Source organism: Mastacembelus armatus, chromosome 12 (assembly GCF_900324485.2).
Source record: "Mastacembelus armatus chromosome 12, fMasArm1.2, whole genome shotgun sequence".
NCBI classification, from domain to species: Eukaryota; Metazoa; Chordata; class Actinopteri; order Synbranchiformes; family Mastacembelidae; genus Mastacembelus; species Mastacembelus armatus.
In genome coordinates, this window is record NC_046644.1 from 20,678,202 (window position 1) to 20,700,844 (window position 22,643).

The 22,643-nt window shown below is 44.3% G+C and overlaps 1 protein-coding gene across 1 annotated transcript; it reads right to left on the bottom strand.

The window, feature by feature from the left end:
- Positions 1-20,127: 20,127 nt before the first annotated feature.
- On the bottom strand, positions 20,128-22,041 carry nkx6.1 (NK6 homeobox 1). Its single transcript, XM_026297968.1, has 3 exons — positions 21,343-22,041; positions 20,926-21,098; positions 20,128-20,620 (listed from the first exon to the last, which is right to left on the bottom strand). The coding sequence occupies exons 1-3, from the start codon at positions 21,884-21,886 to the stop codon at positions 20,375-20,377; spliced, it is 963 nt and encodes a 320-aa protein (XP_026153753.1). The 5' UTR covers positions 21,887-22,041; the 3' UTR covers positions 20,128-20,374.
- Between the last annotated feature and the right edge of the window lie 602 nt (positions 22,042-22,643).

Here is a 22,643-nt window from a genome sequence, read left to right on the forward strand (position 1 = left end):
CACTTTTCAGCTGCCACTCCACATAAAGACGCCGCCGCCCGCCCCCTTTTCTCCCCCGTCGCTGTCAATCACCGCCCGGCCTCCCTGATCGCTGCCGCTTCACATCTCGCCGTGATCCCACTGTGACAGCACATTAATCCACATCAGCAGCTGAAAATAATTATGGCTTTATGGGAACAGTAGTCGTTATTTAGAACATGATTAAATGTTTCCTTGTCTATTGACTCGGTGTGATTTATGCATTTGTTTAGTCAATAGTGGAGTTGAAATGATGTCATTAATTATGTATGGAGAGACCAGGGGCCAGCGCCTCCTCCTCCATCCACATCCTGACAGATGTAAGAGCAGGAATCATCAGAGTTTGGGGAATTGCACGGTCCCACAATCTATCTCCAGCTCCATCTTTACGCTCTTTATCTCCCCTTTATATTCTCGCTCTGTCCCCTCTCCATCGCCGCCTCCCTCTCACTTAATGAACTTTAAGTCCTCAGCTGCAGGTTGTTGGTTTTCACTCAACCTGTGTCTGAACAGCTTTGATTAAAAAGGTACAAACACGTCCACAACATATTCAACCATCAGGGCAGATTAGTCCTGCACTGCCTTCAGTTTTTTAAAGAATGATAATAGATGGGAATAAGGCCGCCAGAGCTTTAAGATATGGAACTAATCATCTGTGACAGCTCAGGCCACAGCTCAGCTGTAGTGCCGCACGATCTGCTCAAATCCAGAATAATGACATTTTCCACTCAGGACTCAGATTAGGATTTTCCCTCACGATCCTCAGGCGACAGGGATTTTCTGCTCAGGTTTCCAGCCTATCTGTGCCACTTCAGGTCGGCGTTACACAGCCGCTTTCGATTCTCATCATCATCTCTGAAACTGGCTCCGCAATGTGTTTCTGTCAGAGCTGAAGCTGAAAAACAGGATTTGTTTTTTCTCACAGTCATTGGATTCAGTGTTTAACTGCACTGATGTACTGTAAGGCCCGGTTCAAGACAGAGGGCTGCCCTGAAGAGAGTCAAATTCATTTAGTTTCAGAAATATCCAGGATTATTTGGTAGAAATTCAGATCAGTCTGTCTGAACTTGGTCCCACAGAATCTGGTTTACAGTCATTAGCAGCTCACTGTCTCTGGCTTAGCACCCACGGGTCTCAGGGGCAGGCTGGACAATAAAAACAATAAAATGAAAAACAGGACGCTGCTTTTAGCTTTAAATAACATCCTCTGTCCTACACATCACCTCAAGCCTTAAGGCCAATAGTCATTAAAAAAGGCTTTTTAGACTTTTCAATCACAGTTTGAAAATCTAACTTGCATTTTTAAAAGAGTCCACAGGAACCCTGACTACAAACTGACTATAAACACACATATTCCAGGTCTGCGACAAATCCGCAGCGTCGTGGTTTCGTCCTTTAAAAGCCAGACCCGGTTGTTGTCGCCTGGGACCACACAGCAGCCGTCAGACACGCAGGTTTCATTTCCAACAGTCACCTGGCTGCAGGGACAGAGCCCAGGGGAGGACTTAGACCTGTCGCGAGGTGTCCGTCACAGCTGTGATAGATTGGAAGTGTGACATTAAAATGGAAATTACTCGAGGGACATTTGACAAGGGGACGGTGGACGACCTTTGACCTCTGACTAAGACCACAGAGTGACTGTGAAAGCCCGAGAGAGATGGACTGAGGAGCCCGTTACATTAGGACCATAGACTGATGTGTGATGGTAGTCTCTGATACAGACCCGGACAGGGTGGAGGCCCGACCTGAAGCTAAAGCTTCTCATAATGTCAGTCTGCGTGCGCGTGCGCGCGCGCACACACGCACACACACACACACAGCATCATTTCTACCTGTCAGCAGGGCAGGGAACTCTTGGCATGTTGGTGATGTTGATATTTCACAAACAAAATGATGTTTTCAGCATTGGGAGAGATGGCTGGTTCCAGTCACTGCACTCCCTCATGCCTGACTTGGGATATTAATGCGCTCCAGTAACTGTTAATTTCACTTTGGAGAAGTGATTTATGGGTAGACGCAGAGCAGAGGCATAATCTAATTGAGATCAGAATAGCTGTTTCTCACACAGCCACGCCTGCACCTTCCAGATGGGGCACCATGATTAATGCATAATGAGCAAATAATCCATGAAATTAATAAAAAACTATTCTTCAGCTCTTCATGGAGAAAGAATAAATACAAATAGGAATCAAAGTGTTTCTGTCATGTTTTCCTCTGAATGCATTTCTCTTGTGTGCACACTTGAAGGGAGCACGATCAATGGAGAGAAGCAGCATAATCAATCTGAGATTGGACTGTCTGTCTGTTCGCTCGCTTTATAAAACAATAAGGAGCAGGAGGGAGGAGGTTTGTGGACCCTTAATGTCTTCATCCAAACGTCTGCAGCCTTCAAACAATACGGCGGGGAGGAGACTCAGTGCTGCCAAACCGGGCCCCGCTCAGGGGTTGTTACCCACGACTGGTGCCGCATGGACCTGATCAAAGTATTTCAACAGGAAACTGGTTTTAAAAGGATCAGGGATCAATAGAGGAGGAGCAGATGTGCGCCAGCACAACCTCTTTGTAGAAACCAGAGCTGCAGCCATTACCCTCAATTTGATTAACCTGCTAAATTTCCCTCCATTACCTGATTAATCATGTCTTTCTATGATAACATCTGGAGAGGTGACATCTTCACACGTGTCCTGACAAACAAAAACATCCACTCAGGAGAAACCAGCAAATAGCTGCTGCTTTAAAGGGACTGAACCAGAACGTAGGCAGTAAAGGACCATTGCAGTGTTTTTCAGCCTATGTCTCCCAGACTAAACATTTATATAGCACAACACATATGAACCATCCTGCTGCCTTTGTCACAGGCTGCAATGATTCTGGTGTGAGTCCCTGCTGACGTCAGGCCCCGTGAGCTCAAACAGATGAGTTATGTTGAAACTTAGACACAAACCTTTCCTAATTATGCTTATTAAAAGAGCACAGACGAGTGTGTCACTGCTTAACATTTCCTTATTGATTAATGATTACATAAAACTTCTAAAATAAGAGAAGATGAAACTAATTAGTCACTTTAGCAGAAAAAAAAAGGAAAAACTATTTCTGTCAGAAATGAAAAGTATGAAAAAAAATCAAAGCTATTTTTAATCATTTGCTGGTCAAGTGTGAGTTTGTTTTCCATCACAATGAACTGAATATTTGAGTCGGACAAAACAACATCTGAGCAATGATTTAATTTTTTGACTATTTGTGATTATTGCGAGAAGCTGATTAACTGATTGAAAGTTAACGGGTCCTTTTAAGACTATGAAACTGCTTAGATTCCCTTGATCAGCAATAAATGGATAAATGTCATCATTAGAATATCTGAGAACTGGACATTAGCCATCTAAGGGTACTTGAGAAGATGGATGCTGCTGGTGAAAGAAGTGCCCCGTTTATCGATTGACAAAACTATAACGTTTTCAGCTTAAAACAGCAGCTGCTGCTCTGTCAGAAAGATCCATAACACTAAACGCTGACACCTTTCTGCAGAATATCCTCTATTGATTTTTACATAAGAATTCATCTTTCTGCATTAGAACACAATGCGGTGCACATTTCTAACAAAGACCAATCAAGTATATTCATCATTATTTGATTTATGCGTCGTGATTGAGCGGGGGCCCTTCGACGTGTCCGTGGGGTTAAAGTGTCTCAGTGCTGATGAACTATGTCTTTAATCTGGAGATGTGGGGGGGGGGGGGGGGTTTACACCACATATTTATTTGCTTTACACTTCACACAGCTGGAGCCCAGCGCTGTGGTGCCTCCCCAGGTTAGACACATCCTGAGAGAAATATAAGGCTGCGTGATCCAGACTTCTGCTTTACACAGAACCAAAAAGAAAACCGTTCTAACCTTTAAAGCTGCTCTCAAACTGAAATTTCATAGGACCTGGACATGCTCAGAATGTTATTATGGCCCACAAATTGTTTTTAATTATTATATTATTTTAATTTCATTGTTTGTTATTTCCAGAATGTTACTGTGATAACGCTGTGTTAGCATGCTAGGTGGATAATGCTACCAAACCAATAGGTTAGCTTTAGATGCTAACACATCCAGAAGGAAGAAGGCCCCATGTGGATCCAATGTGAGTCCTTTGGCTGCTTTGAAGTCTCCCCATGTGAAAAAGCCAAAGCCATGTTAACCCTGGTTGTTGGTCTTTCTTTGTCCCACTCTCTCTGGGCTAAAGAACGCCGCCTCTTGGCTCTGGCAGCCACTGGTTCCCACTTTGAGCTGCAGAGACTCCTCCATGGCTGCTGTTGGAAACCACTACTGGCTTCTTCTGACCTTGGCCAGGTGGCAGGGGGGGCTCATTGACGGAGCGGACTTTGTCAACACAGGGTAGAGAATCTGGAATAACAGCAGAAGGGCTGTAGGTAGCAGAGAGTCCTGGGGGGGGGGGGTAGTATAGCTGAGAGACACCAGGGCCTGGATCTGGGTACCTGCAGGGACCAGACTGTGAGGAACAGCTGAGTTCATGCAGATTTTATTTCTCCAGTCAGCCAAACAAATGAGCACAGTCAGAGTATAACAGCAGTATATAAAAGTAATTTTAAGAAGACATGGCTGCAACAGTACCAGTGTTTATCGATGGAATAAATTGTAATAACATCATCCGCGATGTATAAATCTGCTCATATTCCTCGGTAAATGTGATGGATCCCACTCAGGAGGCCCCCCCTCGTGACGTTGGACCCTGGCTGAAATGAAGTCCCACGGGAGAGCAGCGATTTCAATTTACTTAGAGAGTGGGTGTGCACTTCCCTCTCAATAAATACCTGCGGATTGGATTGGACACACTTAAAGTCATTGGCTGTAAATGAGACAGACTGTGAGGTCACCAGACTTTATAGAGCCATTAGAATCCGCCTGCAGGGAGCGACCCAGTGCACAGCCGCGCAGCTCGGCTTCAGCACTGGAAACTGAATTATTCACGTCACCTCCCACCAAAATCAGCTCGTGTGGGCCGATCGAGATGATCAATACATGGACTGATCGATCTCTCTGTATTATTCCTCATGATGCTGGTGTTTCCGCACTAAATTTCTAATTCACATTAACGATTTAAAAAGCGTTAACGAGTAAAACTCACAGTAGATTTTAGCTCCAACAAGAAAATGTGACATAGATCAGTAAAAATAATCAAACGTGTAAAGGGCCTTTTTCTGTGTAATGATATTTTCAGATTTATTTTATTTCTTCTTTTACTTCAGCAGGAATTTGTGCTGGAAATGGATAAATGAGAGTTTTCCTCTTGAGACTTTACTAACAACTTGTTTTTATGAATTTTACTTCATTACAGTGCGTGTTATGTTATTGCTGCTATATTTTTAATGTTTTCAAAAGCACTAAACATAAAAATGATATTTCTTTTCATTAAAAAAAACATGTGCCTGAAGGTGAATCTTTGACTATGTCGATTTATTTCAGAATAAACTCCAAATATTCAGGTCAAAAACAAAAACTAAAAACTTTCTCTTGGGGATTTTGGTTCAATAAAAGGACAAATAATCAATTATCATGATTGGTAGCTGCTGATTGTCTAACAGCTTCAGTACAAGCTGGATTACGACTTTTCTTTCAGTACTAACAGATCTGAGGTCTGTGCCCCCCCCCACCCCAGGGGCCCCTTTGTAATCCTGTGAAGTGGAAAAACACCAGTTTGGACCAGTTTGTCTCACAGCGGTGGTCAATGTCTCTTTAACTGCCACCCAGGCTGTTACCCATCATGCACCACTGCTCTGCATCAGTGTTTGTCACTGATTTTTTGTGTGGCCCCTAAAACAAACGTGTTGTTTCAAATCTTTTCGTTGTCTGAGAATATTCGGACCAAACAGCAGAAAGTCTCAGTCGGTGGCTCCTGCTTCATAGTAGAGCAACCCTGTTGAACCGAACGGTCTCGGGTCTGAACAAACATGTTCCGAAGCAGAAACGGGTTTCTTCTTTCTGCCTGTGGGGACCCCGAACCCCAGTTTGGACACCAGTGACCCATGTGCAGACATAAACAAATAAATCTGAATCCCAGTTTTGTCGTGAACAAACTGTTTGTTTTAGTGCGTTTGTTTTGCAGCCGCTGCAGTGAATTCAGAACCGCTCTGAGAAAAACAGGTTAGAAGTCAGAAAGAATAAAGATGGACAGATCAAGTACACAGGCCAGGACTGCATTTGTAGGATTAGAAATCAGATTACAGCATCATCTTAAGGACAGATGAAGAATTTATAATTCAATGATAAACAAATTCTAATGATAATGGCACAGAGAGCAGTGAGATGGACATTCTTAAAGGAAACCATCATAGAATTAAATACTTAAAGATCGATCCATTTTCCTTCCAGAGCAAACAAACAGGGTTAAACACACACACACACACACACACACACGCACACGCACACGCACACGCCTCTGAAGAAGAGCTGTACTCAACTCACAATTACATTATTTCTGCCTAAAAAAAAAAAAAAAACAAGGGATGCAAATTTGAAGCAATTTTCTTAATCAATAGTTGGCCACAATAATAATCAATGATCAGTATTAATAATAACACAGCAGTCTATTTCAATAACAGCATGTTGTTTTAGTCCATTAGGAACTGAAGAAACGGATTAAGGTGGATTGTAAATTCTTTAGTTTCCAGGTCAAATCCAAAGTGCTGCACACAGCGAACTGCAATGACCTGGACAGAATGGAGGTGCGTTTGTTTCACAGTCTGTGCAGCCCATACGGGTGGTCAGGGCACATTTATAACTCCATCAGATTAAACAGTACGAGGCACCAGGAAGTTGTGTTCTTTAAATGTTCGGGTTGTAAATGTTTAAATTGTGATGAGTGTCCCGTCACACTCTCCTGACCGTAACTGGGCCCACTGCAAAAACAACAACAAACCAACAAAACCAGTTTACTCTGAACTGAGAGCTGAAACAGACAGAAACAGATGGACTGGTTTAATGTGGACCAACATCTCCAAACCTGCGACTGGAGAGATCCCAAAACCATCTCCTAATTTTTCTTCACCAAGTGGACAAATCTGTGTGTGTTTGCCAGGGAGACTAAGGAGGTTTGTTCAGCCTGTACATTGTCTTAAATCAACTGCAGCCACGGTGCTCTTCATTAATGCAGAACAACAGGAAGTGTTGTTCATACAGACGGAAAAACCAAAGACCGGACTTGGCTCAGCTCCTAATCACTATCGGAGGAATTTGCACTAATGGGGTTTGGACTGTTTACCTCATCGTATGTGAGGGGAATGAGGATGCTGGAGACCAGCTCTCACACCATCACACTGAGTAGAGCTGCATTAGTGCTGCGTTTAAAGCCTGCCAGGGTTGGCAGATTTACCGCCGCTCATCCTGTCGCTGTTTATGGCTGAGCTGCCTTTTCCTCCTGTGCACCCCTGCAGACTGGAGGTGACGGGGTTAACGGGATCCTACAGCTCCCGGGCGAACAGACAGGCGCCTCCTCAGCTGCTCGGGGTGACATAACTAAAGAGGTATTAACGCCCGCTTGCGACATCACTAAACAAACTGTGGGGCCTTGGCGAGCATGGGAAAGCAGCATTATAGTCCTGCAGTGAATTGACTGGGAAAACAAGGCACAATTTGAGCCTTGTGCTGAGCAGCCCGTCTCTACCTCCGTCCACACAGAGCTGACAACTTTCTATCATGTCTCCCAACTTTCCCAGGCAGGGGCGGCTCCATGAAAAGGGCCTTTTCCTGCGTCAGAGCCCATAAATCAGAGCAGCACCTCTCCCAGTACACACAGCAAGTCGACACTGGTTCTGCCTGCTCTCCACCAGCAGACGACGTCTCTCCTCCGCACCACAGGGCCAACACAGCCTGAATGCTGAGGGAGGGTGATGGCATCCACTGGCTGCAATTGATCACACAGAACATCCTCCAGATAGTCAGAAGGAGAGACCGAGGCGAGAGTTATGATAATTATTAGCATTTATCACAAACGGTGAAACGTCCGAGCTGAGGATGTTAAATGGTTTCATGGGAAAAACACTTAAAAGGACGATGGTGGTTAATCTGTAATCTGTCAGAGCTGCAAACATCAGCGTGGAGCTGGATCCATCCTGACAGGAGCCTGTGGCCTAAGACAGGAACCATGTTTATTCATAGACAAGGTTTCTCACCAACACACAAAAACTGATACTGGTGAATGATTTAGGTAGAGCTGCAGCTATTTTCGCTCTTCATTAATCTTCAGATTGTATTTGTCTAAGAATCAGGTATAAAATAGTGAAAATTCCAAGTTAACGTTTTCTAAATAAAACTGGAAAAATAAAACTGAATATGTGTTTTTGATCTAATCCACAGTCCACATCATTAATGACACAAAAGTGGAGCCAGCCCAACTGATTGGTGATCAATTCATTGGTTCAACTTGGCAGACTTTGGATACACTTGCACAGTAAGTCAGTGGACCCAAACACGTCAACTACAACTCCCATGGTGCATTTCAGTCAGACGCGTCCCACGATGAGATGCAGGTGAAAACTGATGTCACTATCAGCAGAGTTTAAATGTGTGATTTGTACCAGCGGACTGGTGAATAATTACTTCCACCCTGTGGGAGACGCAGCTGCTGCTCCACCATTAACATCACAGCTTAGCAGGAGTCATCAATGGCTGCATGTATCGACGAAGTGTCCAGATAACATGTGAGCTACGTTTCAGTGCAGACTGGCTCTCTAAGGCCCAGGCAGCAGCGTGAACTCCATCCAGCCTCATTTCACCCAGCGCTAATATCCGAAATGCTTCTTATGACCTCCTTATGAAGTCAGCTCAGAGAAGATATTGATCCGAGCGCCAAATGATTTGATGTGTCTGTGCCGAACCTCGGAAGGACCAGGAGGAAGAGACTTAAGTGCATGGGGCCCTGAACCTCCCTTTACTTCCCTTATGACGAGACGTTCCCCCTGTGTCAAAGGTCAGAGGGCATTACCCCACCCAAGGTCACCTCACATTAACATTGCTCCAGACTTAATTTAATCACGACACAACGATGCTTATACACAAAAATGAAATCCTTTTAAATAGCGGTAGATTCTGCACAGCGGCAGGGAAACTAATCGAATCAGTGTCTGATTTAACTGCCAAAGTATTTTCCTCTGAGTATTTAATCAATACTTAAGACTCATAATACCCTGGGTGAGCGGCGGAGAGATTTCCATAATCAATGAAAAGAGGTTCTCAAGTTCAGCAGGTTATTGTGCTCGGCCTCCCTCCTCATTTTTCATAGAGTTATTTATTGTCAGGGTGTCTGTCAGATGGTAGAAATAGTGCAGGTTGGCAGCCATGTGGTTTTTCTGGCTGAAGCACTCAGCCTGCGGGACCGCTCCGGTGGTTCTGGTCTGACCTGACCTGACCCACATGTGAAGCTCTTTCATTGCTCCCTCACTGTGGACAGACCTGACATTTCAGGGAGACACCGGCACAACCGTGAGTATGACCTGCCCCAAAACGAAGATGCTACTGAAGACTGAATATGTTTCAGTGCAGTTCCACTTCCAGTCTGCGTCATGTCAACGAGAGCTGCAACCACCAGTCAACTAATCATTAACGTGATAGAAGAAGAACAGGCAGAATAACAAAAAGCCGTTTTGAGCCTTTCAAATATGGAGATTTCCTACTTTTCTCTGTTTCGTATGTCAGTAAAGTCAATAACTATTTGAACTGTTAAGACATTTGAAAACAGCATATTAGACATTTTTCACTATGTGGACTAAATAATTGCCAGATTAATAATGAAAGCAAACATTATTCGCAGCTGTACATTGTTTGCAAAATGTTTTAGTTTTGTCTCATAGTGCCCTGCTTTCCTTTTTTTAATAATTCTTATTTGTAGGAAACGTGGAGACCTGGTTCTTCATGTGACTCCAACAGTGTCAGGGCCTGTGCAGAAATTATAAAATCAGTGATTATTCAAGGAGACACTTTCGTCTAAGCAGATGAAACATTTAGTGCAGAAAATGATCTACAGATGAAATGATTATGAAAATCATTACTAGTTTAGTTCCTACATTGTGCAGCTTATAGTGCACACCTTGCCCATAAAACCTGCAGTAAAATGTGTAAAGCAATTAAGAGAAACACTAAATACCTTTAATATTTAGAAGGTGCCTTTATACTTTTCATAGAGGTTGTCAGAAAACACTCAGAGCAGCTGTCAGGTGTGGTTCACCTGTAAAACACTGATGAAACAGGTACAAAACAGCCACAGCTGTGGGCTGCTGCACCTGTAACATGTGGCTCACAAACACCAGACTTTACAGCCGATGTCTCATAATTAAAAATACCTGAAACATCAGCTCAGTAACACACCTGTCACTCACATTAGTAAAGTCAGCACTGATTCACGTGCAGATTATTTCAGCTCTAAAATGTCAAAGAGTAAATCACACGCCCATAATATTATAATGGGTCTGACCAACAGTCCAAAACCCAAACACATTCAGGATACGGTGATGTGGGACACCAAATATCCTAATGGGAATCTAGAACCAGTGAATTTTTCCCATTTGTATTTAAAAACACTTGACAAATCAGGTCTGCTGCTTGGGTTACAGGTCTACTGTCAGGATGAGGGGCCTGGTGTTAAAAAGATGTTTTATAGTGACGTGACCGTATGAAGGCCTGAAATGAGCCCAGCATGAATAAGCACTACACGGACACAGTCTCCTCCAAATCCTCGGCTTGTTTTTGCTGAGCGCAGCCTGCTCCCCGTCTCCTTCCCGTTTTATTTCATTTTGTTTGATTTTACAAGAGCCAGTAAAACACACTTTGATACCCCGAGCTGTTAAAGCGTAAAGAGCCTGAACAAAACAGCCCCGTCACCAGCCTGCCAATAAAAAATGAAAACCCATTTAAGCCAATGGAGGTGCAGCAGTGTGTCTGCGGTCAGTCAATAAACCAAACAACAGGCCGGGCAGGTCGGATCAGGCTGAGCGAGCGTCCGGCCGAGGCAACAAGGTCACAGGAGAAATCCAAACGAAAGCGTCAAAAGACACAAAGAACAATCCAATTTAAATATCAATAGGCTTTCTCCTCACTCCCTGGTATTTGGTAAAGTTACAGCCATGACCTCTGTCGCTCTAACTGCAAGTCAAAGCCTGTACTTCTGTTAAAGGCACAGTCCACCCACTTTCCACATTAACCCAAACACACCTCTGAACGAAACCTGAGTTAAAGTTCTTTCATTCTGTCAGTGGGCTCTGTCAGTGGGCTCTGTCAGTGGGCTCTGACCATCACCCTGTCCAGTCTCATCTGCAGCAGCACACTGACCTTCAAAGATAGTTAATCAATATTTTCATATTAACAACCAGTCACAACAACTGCAGTCAGACATGATTTTCCTGAAGGTAAACAAGTAGAAACCTAAACATAAACATTAGTTTTCCTTGGTCCAATGTGGAAACAACAACAACAGACAAACAATAACAGACAAACAACAACAACAGCAGATAAATAAACCACAACAACAGACTGAACCAGTTTTAGCCACAGAGCTAAAAACATATAATAATAAAAACACAAATCACAAACGTCCCGTTTTAAGGAATAAATACAAACATGGGAGCTGCAGGACTCGGCTACAGAGGCTCGTACCTTGTTCCACGGTCACTGTGAATCTGTCCTGGTCCTGGTCCTGGTCCTGATCCTGGTCCTGGTCCTGCCACAGAGTTCGGTCACTCGGGCTAAACTAACGTTAGCTTAGCTGCTAGCCGAGGCCGAGCTAGGGTTAGCATCTCCGTTAGCTTAGCTGATAGCGGCCTAGGTACCGCAACACACCGGCACGAACCGGATACCGAAGAACCGAAAAGAAAATCCGGGAGAGACTGACCTGCCCCGCCCTCTTTATCTCCTCCTCACCTGGTGCCAATCACACAGGTGTCTCAGACACACACACACACACAAATGTCTCAGACAGACACACGCACACACACACACAGGTGTGTCAGACACACACACACACACACACACAAGTGTCTCAGACAGACACACGCACACACACACACAGGTGTGTCAGACACACAGACACACACACACACACACACACACACACACACACAAGTGTCTCAGACAGACACACACACACACACACAGGTGTGTCAGACACACACACACACACACAGGTGTCTCAGATAGACACACACAGGTGTCTCAGACACACACCACACACACACACAAGTGTGTCAGACACACACACACACACACACACACACACAGGTGTCTCAGATAGACACACACAGGTGTCTCAGACACACACCACACACACACAGGTGTGTCAGACACACACACACACACACACACACAGGTGTCTCAGACACACACACCACACACACACACAGGTGTCTCAGACACACACACCACACACACACACAGGTATGTCAGACACACACACACACACACACAGGTGTCTCAGATAGACACACACACACAGGTGTCTCAGACACACACACACACACACACAGGTGTGTGCTCCATGTTCGGGCACTTTATTAATGTTTGGATGTTGATTTTATTTGGCCGCCTGTTACTACACTTCTTCTTCTTCTTCACTTCATAGAAAACAGTTTGACCGTGAATTCCAACTATAAAGCTGCAGAAACAGGCGGGAGCTTCAGGCAGATTCATGAAGTTACAGTTGAAATGAAAAATCCAAATATTATGGCCCCTTTTCCAACAACAGCCTCTTAAAGTCAGTCCGTCCTTATTCCCACGAGCGGCGCGGTGCCCGCTGAGCCACGATAACATTCATGTGAGGGTGTGAAGTTCATTTTTCTTCTCATGTGCATCATCATATTTAATGTTGTCTCCCTTGGACGCACTGACAGTCACCGCGAAAAGCTCATTGATGGCCACGTGTCAAACAGCTGTAATGGAGTGACGGACACCCCCGGGAACACATCTGGCTAATGCGATGGGGTGCTCCCTGTTTATCATGGGACGCATTCAGCGGTGGGCCGGAGGGCGAGGACGCACATTGTGTGCGGAATTCACCAGCTGCATTTGTCAAAACGAGGATCTGTAAGGAGGCTAATGATCCACGTGAAATTAATGACTCCATAAAATAGAAAAATCCAGCAGCCACACGAGCATGACAGGATCCCCTGACTTTGATAAACCGGTAAATGACAGATAATCAGGAGGGTGTGGACTCATCAGCTCCTGGTAGAAGGTGAGTCCTGACGTCTCTATGTGGTCGATACAAGGAGGGCTGCAAGCTGCACTGCATTATGGGAGCTGAAGAAAAATGGTTAAAGGACAAGTCTGGAGAGAATCAGTTTTTCTTCAAACCAACAATAAATACCTACACCTAATAATAAATATCATTACCTAGTAATAAATATTGTCACCTAATAATAAATATCATTACCTAGTAATAAATATTATCACCTAATAATAAATATTATTACCTAATAATAACTGTTATTATTATGTTATTATGTTATGCTAGTAGTTTGTTTGATAAAAACTACAGTGAGCTTTAGGAAGCTACTGAGGCTGCACTAACATATGTCGATAATATTAAAAACAGAAAATCTCCAGACTGTGGTTCAGAAAACAAAAGTCCTCTGGTTAAGTTTGTTGTTTTGGTTAAATGTAAGTTAACAGGTTGTGTCTGAAGTCATTTTGTGTGTTCAGTCAGACCAGTGTCTAAACACAAAGATTTAATGATGTTATAGCTGCTACAGGCAGACATCGTATTGTGAGATCAGATATTTTACAGCAAAACACATGAAATATGGCAGCGAACATTTCCCAGTCAATATCACTGTTATTAAATCTGCCTGATTATTGCCTCATTATGTTGATAAAACACTCAGTGCAGTCAGGATTATTCCATTTTCTTCAAAAACAACTTAATTGTCTATATAAACATCATATCTATCGTGTGTTGTAATGGCACAGCAGCCCCTCTCTGTCTGCTGTGCCATTACAACACACCCAACGTGACTCAGGCAGTAACACAAGATCCAGGGGCGTCTTCACATGGACATTTACTCCAGTTCAACAGTTGGTCTCTTGTTTTAATTTGTACCTTTCATTTTCATTTCTTCATTTCATAAAAAGCTGGCCGGTCATGATGATGGATCCTTGCTATGTCTCCGTACAGCTCAGCCGGTGTAAGTACTAATGAGTCCACGTCCGGCTGCAGTCCATGTGTCCTCATCACTCAGTGAGTCCTTCTCCATTGTTTTAATTTCATTAAAGGCCTAATGCAGTTTATTACCTTTTCAGTGTCTTCTCAGTTTATGACACAGAAACACTGTGATGGCATTAATGCCAGCTATGGAGGAGGTGGAGGTGAAGGGGTTTGGACCAGGCAGCCCCCCCCCAAATGAATGAATAATCAGGCTTTGATTTCCAGGTCTGCGTCAGACAGCCCAGGCACAATCTATTACTTCTCTGCTATTTCCTAAGTGTTTGCTCCCCACCCTGACCCTGCCACTTTATCTGTTGGTTTTTATTTTCAGAGTGCATGCTGTCCATATGTTACCCTAATAGTTGCTATAATTCTTGTGCAGCAGGGCTCGTGTTTTATTAGTCCTGAGTAGGAAGAGAGTGGGGAAGAATGCATTTTAATAAAACCCCTGTAGCAACACACTAATGGGCTGACACCGAGGTATTTGCATAGAGATGAATTACGCTGGGCCGCCTTGACGTGACTTTTAAAATATGATTGAGGAGGTTATTATTGCTGCACTATGATACGTGTTAACAGGTTATTTTAGCGTGGCTAGTGCTAATAAAATTCAGAACAAAAGACTCGGGTGATGAGGGCAGGGTTTTTCATTGCCAGAGTCTACTGAAGGTGCTCATTTTATCATTTCTTAGCTCAGCCTCGCCTCCTCCTCCACTCATTCCCCATTGGGTGAAATAACAGGCAGCATTTCACGGCCGAGCGTCGTTCACAAGGCCACGACCGACCGCGGCTTCATAATTAATCACAATAGTTTGTCTTCACTCCGGGACACTTAAAGGCCTCGTCCACTCCCTAAGTCTGAACAGTCATTTTTACTACAAACTGCTCTTGGGAAAAGTAAACTGAGCTGCCTGTGGTCCTGAGAGTCCCAGTTTCCTCCACATCAGCTGGTTCACACATATGGATTAATCAGTATTTTCCCCATGAAGCACAATATCAGCTGTAACGGGCCCCCGTCCTCCGTCCTGTAGAAAGACTCTGTCAGGATTTAAGACTTTAACTCCTCCAGTTCATGTAAAGTTGGTTTTTATCAAGTTACTTAAGTTTTTCTGCAACGTAAACTGTAAATCTTCATATCTCATTATCTCAGGGTGCAAACAGGTTTTTGTACTTCGACTTTGGTTAAACACACACACACACACACACACACACACACACACAGTTTACAGGACACAGTCCTATGGCAGAGGGAGAGAGGTGAAACATCATTAAAGGAGATTATCTCCTAATAAATACTTGAGTGAGGTGAGCACCCGGAGCTGAGGTGCTGCTGATAACACAGGTGATATCTGCTCCATCAGATGATCCAGGTTCAGGAGTCTGTACTCAGACTCCACGCCAGCAGGTGAGCACCTGCTGCAAAGCCCCTCGCAGCCCAGGATTCAGTTAATGATTCACATAAGTTGTCATTAACCTGCTGAAGCAGACAGAGCAATTAACACTGACTTTATTTCCATACCCTATGGGCCGGTGATTATTGCACTCAGTGAGCAGCGTAATGCCGCAGGAATGAATTACATTCTGTGAGAGCGAGGAGCGCTCAGAGCTGCCGCCTGCACAATGTTCCCACTCAGCCATGAACGTTCGAAGGCAGAGCTGCCGCTGCTGCCGGGAGGCCCGTTAGCTCCTCATAATGGAGCATCCCAAGGCGCTCCTTATCACAGGACTGCAGGCGGGTCAGAGCGAGATAAGCCCGACATTCATGTCTGTGGGAGCCGCAGCCCCCCCAACACATGTCCTTGTGTGTAATCTCTTGTAGTACATGGTCAACTGAGAGCCTGTCAATGGGCTCTTTATAAGAGCGGCTAACGCTAACACATTAGTCACGCCAGCAAACAGGAAAAGATTTAGTGCGAGTCAACAGGTAGGGCTGTCAGCTGGAACGCTACTAACAGGTGGCTCCAGTTTATCACAGCGCTACTCAACACACCTGGGCCTGCATGTTCACATGAGCCTCCACACACCTGGAGCCTCGGTCACATGAGCCTCGACACACCTGGGCCTGCATGGTCACATGAGCCTCGACACACCTGGGCCTGCATGTTCACATGAGCCTCCACACACCTGGAGCCTCGGTCACATGAGCCTCGACACACCTGGGCCTGCATGGTCACATGAGCCTCGACACACCTGGGCCTGCATGGTCACATGAGCCTCGACACACCTGGGTCTGCATGGTCACATGAGCCTCGACACACCTGGGCCTGCATGGTCACATGAGCCTCGACACACCTGGGCCTGCATGTTCACATGAGCCTCCACACACCTGGAGCCTCGGTCACATGAGCCTCGACACACCTGGGTCTGCATGTTCACATGAGCCTCGACACACCTGGGCCTGCATGGTCACATGAGCCTCGACACACCTGGGCCTGCAGGTCGCATGAGCCTCCACACACCTGGGCCTGCAGGTCACATGAGCCTCCACACACCTGGGCCTGCAGTGGTCACATGAGCCTCGACACACCTGGGCCTGCATGTTCACATGAGCCTCGAAACACCTGGGTCTGCATGTTCACACCCTTAACACCTGGGCCACCAGTGTCAAACATTTATATGTGTAAGTAAAAATCCTCCACTACAGGTAAGCAAAGTTTTAGGTTCATTAATCTGCCAAATATTTTCTCAGTCAATTATTTTTTGACTGAATATGAGAAAGTGAGAACAGTCCTTCAGGTCCCTCAGAGCCAGGTCGGGGTCTACAAATGCCCCAGAGCTGAAATGATTCAGCTCGTTGTCATTTGTTCCACATTAGTGTGAAAACGTGTCTTTAGGTTTTTCTTTAAAAATGATCAGTTATCAGAACACTTCGCCCTCTAGTTCCTAATTGATCAGTGCTGCTGAGAATTTAACTATTTTAGAAACTGTTCGCTGATTTATTTCTATCAATGCATCATTTTTTAGTGAGTTACTGAACAGGAATCTGTAAAATAACTACACCTGTTAAAAAATGTACTGCAGTATAAATATGTCTGGACCAGCAGAAAATGAAAATACACTAAAAGAAAAAAGTAGATTCCCTTAAAACTGTAAGTAAATTTGTTCTCAGGTAACAATCAGAAAAATTTACCTCATCATTTCACTTTATTTATTGTTTATGTGTATATGTCTCTTCTTTGTTGATTTGGTGATTCATGTTCTATTTGGTGTACTTGTCGTATTTAAAGTATTTGGTATATTTGATGTATTTAAAGTATTTGGTGTATTTGATGTATTTAAAGTGTTTGGTGTACTTGTTGTATTTAAAGTATTTGATGTATTTAAAGTATTTGGTGTATTTGATGTATTTAAAGTGTTTGGTGTACTTGTTGTATTTAAAGTATTTGATGTATTTAAAGTATTTGGTGTATTTAGGACCAGGTCAGACGTTACTGCAGAGACTGAAGCCAACAGTCATGTGACCGGATGTACTGATGATCATTAACAATCATCAGACGTGATAAATTCTCATCTGTTTCTCAGCAAATTGTTTTGTCCAAGCAATAAAGAAAAAAAAACTCTAATCTGAGCATTTTTCTCATTTTTATATAAATGATTGATAAGATGGATCAATAATAAAACTGATTTTCTATCTGTCAGCAAACTGACGGTTGTTCCAGCTCTTTAAGGTTTTTTAAGGTTTTTTACAGCTGATTTAATTTAAAACTCTTAATGTGCTTTTCAAAATAAAAGCTAAAATAAAATCTTTTGTTTGTCCACGAAAAGACGAACAGACTCTGGCTTGAAACAAATACTTGAACCCGGAGGATTCAGACCCATTGATTCTGGTCTACATGCACAGACCCGCCCTCTCTTTTACGCTGAAAGATGATTGGTTGTCCAGACAGATGTGGTCCAATAGTGAGTGACCTACAGGAGCAGCTGATCAGATGGATTTTGATCCTGATCAGAAAACCAGATGTGAAAACAGAATTCCAGCTGTTTGATTCACACTGTGCCCTCAGTGGGCTGGGCCTGCTGTGACATGATCAGCTTATTGATCCTGAACAATCAGTGTTCCTGTCGCAGCTGCTGCCTTTACTACATCACATACAGGGGTTTCCAACCTGAGGGTCAGGCCCCTCCACAGGGTCACTGGATAAAGCTAAAGGGCCACCGCTGATTCATGGAGAGAACAGAGAAATTCAATGTTGGATCTTTTCAACAGTTTTTGGATGAAACCACCTGAAACATCTGTTTGATGGAAGCAACTGATCTGAAATAGGATTTTTTTTATTTTTCTGAGCCCAAACTGGTTCAGAGGCAGCAGTTCAATTTTAAATTATTTGATGACGTGTAGGATTTTATAGTTGAACCTGAATCTGCAAACCGACCAGTATGAATGTCAGAGAAACGCAGCTGTTTCATGACTCAGACGGTGAATTTAGTGACGTGTGCATGTTGTTTGCAGTTAGTATGTTGTGGTGAGGCCAGTTCCCTGTGTGTATTGACCTGTAAACAGACCTGATATTAATGTTTCTACTTAAAGATTTAGTTTAACTAATGCATATACTGACCCTGCAGCAGCCAGAGGAAAAACTGAACATTAATGAACATATGACTACATGAGGTCTGTTAAAAAGGCAAAGGAAAATTAAATGATACTCAAAAACATATAAAATATAAAAATATGAGTCAGGATGTTAAAATCCTTCAGCCTGTAAAAAAATCTAAATGCTGCTTTAAATCTCTGTCACAGTGACAGAAAAAATCTGATGAAAAAATATGAATCAATTCAATTTTAATTATGTTTAAAAAAATCAAAAATACTGACATGATAAAATCTGACTGTTTTAGATCACAGCAGATCCACAGCTGAAACATTTGATTTTATTTTTGATCTCAAACTGCCTTAGGATCAGTGTTAATCAACAGAATTAATTGATATTTGTTTTAATGACATATTCTAAACTACATCTGCCCCTATTTGTGTAATAATTTGTCCAATTTCATCAAATGTTCAAGCTCAGTTTGTATCATCAGAATATGTTCCAGCGGTTTTCTCGGGTTCTCAGTTATTTTTATATTTTCTGGGAAGAAAATTTTGCTAAATAATTGTCGCAGCTCTGAAAACCCGCAAGAACAAAAACAAAAGGGTTAAAATCCATAAACTGTAATGTGATTGGAGCTGTGTGTGTGTGTGTGTGTGTGTGTGTGTGTGTGTGTGATCTGACACTGTCACATCTGGATCCACATGTGATAAATTAAATATCAGCGGCACAACTGGCGGCAGATGCTTCACTGATTTTTCAATTTGAGAGAAACCCGCAAAGCTTCTCCCGCACAGAGCGGAACGTTGCTGTTTCATTAAACCGCCGCATTTCTCTGATTTAATGAAACTAAAATCTCACTGAAGCCAAAAACCGAAATTAATGCAAAGATTCAGTTGATCCCAAAAACATAAAGTCCTGATTTTAAAAGCCAAATAAAAGCCAAACGAAAACATCTGTGGTCTAATAATAAAATAGACTAATAATAGGCCTAATATAATAATAAATAATAATAATAATAATAATTATTATTATTATTATTATTATGATAACGATAATAATAATAAAAGGGGTTCGATATTAAACCATTGATCAGCCCTTATAAACGCGTCAATCAAGGGCGCACCAGTTACCATGTCCGGGTGGAAACAACAACAGACATTTGACTTTTTATTAAATAAAAGTGCATTACATGAACCTGCCGTGATACACAAGTGCGCAGGCGTCACTCACAACTGAAACATATAAATAAAAAGTGTGTGTCCGTACAGGTGTGTATGTGGTGCGTTCACGCTCTCCCCCTAACGTGATGCGTCAGGAGGCCTTCACGGACCCGCAGCGGGCCGTTACTTTCCGCCTCGTTACAGTGAAACAGAAACGGATCCCGCCGAGTGTTCGGCCGGTCCGGTCCGGGAGCAGCGCGTCTGTACAAAACGGTTTTTACACATAAATTATTCACAGCGGGATAATTTCTATTCACAACTGAGGCTTCTATTTACAAGCTAATACCGTCCTGTGTGTCCAGGCCTCGAAGAGTCCTCTGTCCCGGGCGGGAGTCCTCCTCCGTCGTGCAAAAAAGTCCGAAAGGAAAACCGGCAGATCCGAGACCGGGTCTCACCGCGTCCCCAGAAACGGGTTAGGAGCTGTCGTTCTCCGACGTGTGCACGAGCAGCGCGGAGCCGGGCTTGTGTTTCTTCAGCAGCTGCGTGATCTTCTCGTCGTCCGAGTTCGGGTCCAGAGGTTTGTTGTAGTCGTCGTCTTCGTCCTCGTTGTCAGAAGTCCCCTTCAGCCGCTCCGTCTCCGAGTCCTGCTTCTTCTTGGCCGAGGCCATTTCCGCGGCGTGTTTTTTCCTCCACTTAGTCCTGCGGTTCTGGAACCACACCTGCGACACACAGAACCCAGAGTTTAGCGGTTTGGTTTCTCTGCAGAATTACACAATTAGAACCACAACAGAACCGGATTCTGAATGAACGACCCAACAACAGAAAGATGGAAAGAAAATGAAAGAAACAAGACGCATGAAAATAACATCAATAAAATCCAAATGTATTTTAATTAAAGAAGAAACTTGAGCTCGTTTCACCTTAAATGCGCGTTTAATTCTTCTTCTTATTATTATAGATTATTAATTAATTTACAGACTTTCATCCAACATATAAAATCATTTGAGCAGCACTTTGGACCTACCTTGACTTGGCTCTCGGTCATTCCCAGGGAGTAGGCCAGGCGCGCTCTCTCCGGGCCCGCCAGGTATTTGGTCTGTTCAAAAGTCTTTTCCAGGGCGAAGATCTGCTGCCCGGAAAACGTGGGTCGTGTGTGTTTCCTCTTCCCGTCCTTGTCCAGTAACACGGAGTTCTGGTCTGCAACAGGGACACATTATTATTTATTATTGACTTTATTTTGTCTTTATTATTACAATATTTATTATTATTATTATTATTATTATTATTTATTACTATTATTATTATTATTATTATTTATTATTATTTATTACACAGCCTACGGGACTGCAGCGCGTTTCCTTTATTTTAAAAAATCTAATCAAATTAATTTTGCTCTGATAAAATGAAACACGCATTTTCTCGTTTTGCTCCACAAACTTACGGGGCGAACACGCAAATCTTGCGTCCCTCCAGTGCGGACTCTGCATGACTCCGGGCCAGAAGATCGGCGTCCTGCCCGGCAGGTCCGCCAGAGGCTTCGGGTACCGGGCCACCGCCACCGCCGCGGCGCCGGGGCTGAAGTATAGTCCGGGGGGCGGCGGGGGGCTCAGGCTGCTGAACCGGGGTAGCCCCGACAGAATCCCCGCCGAGGAGGAGGCGGCTGCGGCCACGGCGACCGTGGCTCCGGCGGAGGAGACGGAGGGCCGGTTGAGGATGTCGTTAATCCCGTGCGGGGTGGCGGAGGAGCACTGCTGCGGGGAGCCCAGCCCCGAGGACTTGATCCCCGGGGAGGTGCCGGCCATGCCGCCCGGGTTAGGGGAGGTGGTGGCCGGGGACGTGGAGGAGTTGGGTCCGGTGGAGGAGAGCGGGTACGCCGGGTACAGAGGGGTCTTCATCTCGGTCATGCTGTGCAGAGCTGCTAACGGGGGGGTGCTGAGGAGGAAGGCGCTCTGTCGGGACCCGTCCATCTGACCCACCGCTAACATCACCACCTCTCTGTGGGAGCCGGGAGCCTGGACCAGGTGTGTGCGGGAGGTCAGGGCCCTGCGGACCGGACAGAGTCCACACTAGAACTAAACCAGGACCCGCGCTTCTCTGGACTCACATCCAAAGCCCATGTCAGGCTTAGTCCGCCGCAAAATCCCAAGAAAAGCCTCCGAAAGCACAGCTCGGTTTCCCACAGGTAGTCCCGGATCCCGGATGCAGGTCCGCCTCAAGACCAGACGGTCCGAAGTCCGCGTATTTGCCGAGTTCACGAAGTTGTGAGACAATAACCCGAATCATCTGGTCCAGGACTATCACGTCCAGGTCCAAAGTTTGAGAGGAGGACTCGGAAAGCGGCGATTGGCTGACCCCGCTGTGACGTAGGCCTTCTGGATTTAGGAGAGGCTCCTGATTGGCCGAACAGCTCGGCTCTGATTGGCTGTTCGGTCGCAGCAGGAATCACTCCGTCGGGACTTAATGGACTTTTGTAGTTTTTAAAGAGGACCGGGACCGTGAGGTTCTTTCATCAGGCCACAGAAAAACGCAGGTTGTGTCATTAAATAAAGTAAAAAATAAACTGTTGTTCAATCGGAGGACCCGGGACCCTCAGGGGCCTGAAAGCTGCAGACACGTGTCTCTCAGCAAAACCCAGACTGACCCGATAACGTGTCGATAATTAATAAAGATTATTCTTTATTATTAAAAATAATAAAAGAACAGAGGACTCTGGTTCTTCGGATTTTAATGTTTCTATCAAAC